The sequence below is a fragment of the Pterocles gutturalis genome, unplaced genomic scaffold (assembly GCF_000699245.1).
Source record: "Pterocles gutturalis isolate BGI_N339 unplaced genomic scaffold, ASM69924v1 scaffold17088, whole genome shotgun sequence".
Taxonomy (NCBI): domain Eukaryota; kingdom Metazoa; phylum Chordata; class Aves; order Pterocliformes; family Pteroclidae; genus Pterocles; species Pterocles gutturalis.
The window spans coordinates 88154-92644 of record NW_010118390.1 but is presented as its reverse complement, the minus strand read 5'-3'; the positions used below and the strand labels follow the sequence as shown (position 1 = coordinate 92644).

General features: G+C 42.4%; 1 protein-coding gene across 1 annotated transcript; it reads left to right on the top strand.

Annotated features, from left to right (window-relative positions):
* Positions 1 to 859: 859 nt before the first annotated feature.
* SOCS1 (suppressor of cytokine signaling 1) lies at positions 860 to 1786 on the top strand. The gene has a single exon (XM_010076189.1). The coding sequence runs from the start codon at positions 889 to 891 to the stop codon at positions 1510 to 1512; it is 624 nt and encodes a 207-aa protein (XP_010074491.1). The 5' UTR covers positions 860 to 888; the 3' UTR covers positions 1513 to 1786.
* The last annotated feature ends 2705 nt before the right edge of the window (positions 1787 to 4491 follow it).

Sequence of the window (4491 nt, the reverse complement as noted above, 5' to 3'; positions counted from 1 at the left end):
TTTAGATTGGGCCACTTAAAGTGCATGTAATACAAAAAAAGAGAGAGAGTGAGGAGTAATGCTTTAAGGGTTCATAGAGGTTGATTTGTGTAAGCTAGTGAGGTTGTAGCACTCCTGTCCCAAGGGAAAGTTGGGGGAATGGGAAATTGCCTTTTATGGCTGAGCCTCAGGTTAACAGGAGAGAGGAAAGTAGTTTTAGGATTACTGTCAAAGGGAGCTGCAGGCTGCCCTTCCAAGTTACAGTTCAGTTGCACAATGGCACCTATTCACCTTGCCCTCTTCCCAATTATCCAGAGACATACCCAGCTGCACAGTTTACATTTCCTTCACCCACTTTCTCTTTTTCACGTAATATACCAAATAACGCTGTTGTCCGAGTTCTGACATCTGGGTTGGAACTGGGAGGTGCAGAGAAACTGGTAACTCAGTTGTAAAAGCCTTGTTGCTTTGTTCTCTGAAAACTTCAGAATCTGTTGGAGTGTGCACGAGATAACCTCTCATTGAGAGGGTCCTGTCATTTGACTCGCTCTAGGTCCTGATAGGCTTCTGTGGGCTCAGCAGGGAAATGGCATTATCCTCTGTAGCTGTTAATGATCCTTGCTAAATATTTTTGGAGCTTTGGACTTTGCCATAGTGATAAAACTGCTAATCTTGTCAGAAAGAGAGCACTTGTTTGCCCAGTGTAAATTGGCAAATGAATATTTTATTATTTTATAATGGGTGGGAGGCATGTGAATGGAAGCCTTGGTCATTCAGAGACTGCAGTGGCTTTTCTCTGGGGATCTCACATTGTGTCTCTCTTTGGCACTTCAGAATAGCTGCTGGAAAGCTGCCCTGCCGTAGCCACTGACGCTATGGAAGACCGCATCCGCTGGTCTAGGCTGTAGGATGGTAGCGCACAGCAAGGTGTCAGCAGATAACGCAGTTGCAGCAGACCCAAGATGTCTACTTGACCCTCCAGCACGGGATCGTTCACAGGCTCGAGGCTACCACGGCCCCGGCCGGCCCAGCACTGTGCAGGCACAGAGCAACACGCACTTCCGAACCTTTCGCTCACAGGCGGATTTTAGTAGCATCACTCGAGCAAGCAGCCTGCTGGATGCCTGTGGCTTCTACTGGGGACCTCTGACTGTCAATGCTGCCCACGAGAAGCTGAAGTCTGAGCCCGAGGGCACCTTCCTCATCAGGGACAGCACACAAAAGAATTGCTTCTTTGCCATCAGTGTTAAGACTGCAACTGGGCCCACTAGCATTCGGATAAATTTTCAGACTGGGCGTTTCAGCCTGGATGGCAGCAAAGAGACTTTTGACTGTCTTTTTAAGCTGCTGGAACATTACGTGAGCTCCCCGAGGAAGGTACTGGTTACCCCCCTGCGCAAAGTCCGGGTGCAGCCCCTGCAGGAGCTCTGCCGGAAGAGCATTGTGAAGACTTTTGGAAGAGATAATTTAAACCAGATCCCCCTCAATCCTGTGTTAAAGGACTATCTGAAATCCTTCCCATTTCAGATATAAGTACAGCATTAACTATATAGGGACACATGAGAGATGTGTAAAGAAATCCAGATTCCTGGGTTTTTAAACATGTTTGACAGTGAGCAAACTTATTTTTGTAGCAATTTACTGTATTTTGGGATGGAACTTGAACACTTGACTCTTTATGTTTACAAAAACTGTTTGCACAAACCTGGGGTTTTAAAACCCTGGCATAATATTTCTGCCAAGCAGAATATTTTATTATTTTATAATATTTTTAATGATATTAACATAATAAACTTTATTGTGAAAGTTTTTAAAAAAGACTAGCCTCTCTGGTTTTAGTTTTAAAGGCTCTGGTATGTATCCTGCTAACAAACTTTAACTGCTAAGTGAGTGTGTAAGGGCAGACAACAGGCAGGTCTCCACATGGTCCTGCTCTTTGCCCTACTGCCCTAGCCTGTTTTAGTGCTAGTCCAGCAGACAGAGGATTCCTGCCCCAAAAAACCTAAACTAGAAAGAAGCCAGTGAGTTGGAAATGGACTCAGGATGAATCTGCCCAGGAATCTAGCTCTCCCCTAAGTCTGTGAGAGCAGCACAGTGTGCTAAGACTACAGCTGTGCATGGTTTTTGAAAGAGTGAATCGAACCCTTGGCTGAGCTAATTGTACCAGCTCTGTCTTGCCTTATTTCTGTTAAAAGCTGCAAGGCTCTAAGCAAGAAGAGGGTGCTGTCTGACATAACAAAACCAAATGAGCAGTGGTGAGGAAAAATAAAACAGTCCAGCAATGCCCTTCACACACTTTAAAAGGCCACAAACACTGTATTGTTAGGGTGCCCTGGGGAAAGGATATCTTGGTTCTCTCTTTGAATTAGCATACACAAAATGACAAAGGTGCAGACAACTTTAGACTTCAAAAAGGTGTTTCTTGTCTTAAATTCCTGATGATCTGCAGAGCACAGACTTCATATTTTAAAAGAATTTATGACTTAGCTCCATGACAGGATCCAGACACCATAAGCCTGTAGATTTGTAGCTATAATTTATAGTGGCTAAACTGCATTCAGAGAAAGTTAAAATACATTAGACTATTTTGTAATACCATTTGTAGGAAATTGGTGAAGGTACCACGGGGTTTCTATCTGCTCATAAAAATGCTCACATGAAAAATCAGTGCCCCATAGAGCTGTAACTGTGAATGACTTGAGATGCCTCATTTGGCAATGTCACTTGCATTATGATAAAATGATTCTCCCCTCGCCCAAGCATTTCCTGAAATCCCTGAAAAGCTGACTTAGAAAACCAGCTGAATCAAATCACTTCACAGAAGGCACAGTCTTTCACAGAAATGTTCCCTATCAGCATAGATCTACAGTGCTTACAGGAACTGTGAGCAGTAAATGAAGTAATCTTCTAGAGCTTGGAAGATAAGAGGTCTCCCCCTCTACTCTAATTCACATTCCTTTTAAAGCTAAGAGCACTTTTAGGAAACATTGAGTATGTGTTATATAGTGTTCCTTACTGAATAATTCGTTTAATAGAATTTACTCTACAAAATCAACTTATCATTGATGTTTCTTTGGAATAAATAGGTTTCCTCCTCAAATATGACTAAGGATCAGTCACAGTGCATTGGCCATTGTGAAAAAGGGAAAAAGAAAGAACATGCAGGCAGTGTCATGCGACCCTTTACTGTGCTGCTTCCCCAAAAATGTTCTTAGGATTGGTCTTGCCTAGCCGTCTCCCGTTCCCTTGTCAGACATCCCTGGCTGGGATTAGCAGACAGCATTTTTGCTTAATTCTAAAGCTGGAGTTAGTTGCTGAATGATGTATTTTCCCACAGCAGCTGCAAGGATATAAATTGGGGAAGTGGTGAATACTGTGCATATATGAGAGCAGAGCAAAGCGACTGCCGGAATGGGAATAGCTTTAAGAAGTTTAATTGGAAAAAAAAAAGTCTTTGTAGGGTGAAGGCTGCCAAACTGGTTTGCTGTCAGCAGATTGTTATCCCTTTCCCTGTCCTCTTTTCCCAGCCCTACACTGTAAGTATCTTTTAACCCTTCAGGCTGTAAACTAATGACACTTGCCTTGCTATATAAATAAGTGCCCACATGACAGCATTATTGGTAGAACAAGCACAATGTAGCTTAGAAGGTTTGCCACTACCCTAAACAGAACCAAACAAAACTAGACCTCAATATACTGTAAGAGGCTTCCCACTGAGAGGCATGGAATGAAAAGCGTAAGTATTGAGCCCATTTTGTTTTCTTCCTGGCAGAAACAAACCTACTTTCTTTCTCCCTTTTATTGCTTTAGTGTAAGTTTAGCAGAAATGATCCACATCCCCCCACATGAAGTGCCTAAATCCCTTCATTTTGTCTTTTAATATTAAATGCAAATGTGGAATACCTCAGAAAAAAATATACTCTAAACTACAAATAAGGACAAGAAGGTCAATTATATAAAAGATTTCTTAAGGAAAGAGGAGACAAAGCTGGCCTGTATTTTTAAACTACATATCTTTTCACCTGCCTTATTCTTCTTCCCCTTCCTTCCTTTCCTTTTCTCTTTTTTTTCTCTCAAATATAGTTGCCAGACAGATCCTCTTTCTAGCAGGTATATGCAGGTTGCTGCAAAGCCACTAAGAAATCCTAACCACAGTTTGTGCATTCACAATGTTACTCTGACTTGCCCTCTGTAAGAGCTAATGAAGGGCTCTTTAAAATGTCGTCTTACCTGTGTGCACTGATTTAAGGACTCTGTCACATCTAAGGGGTGTAGTAGTAGTCTCCTGGAGATTTCTGTAATAATTCCAGCTGTCAAATCTCTCATCCTTTGTTTAATAAAGTACCAGCAAGGTCAAATAGGGAATTTGCTGTATTCTGCACCTAAAGCAATGGAAACACATAACAGTGCAGTGATTTTAATCCTCCCTGCTAAATAGTACATAAAGAGTGTGTTTCCAGTCCCTCCCCCTCTTGCCCAGCTCTTTCCTCTGACCTTTTCACTCCTGGCTGT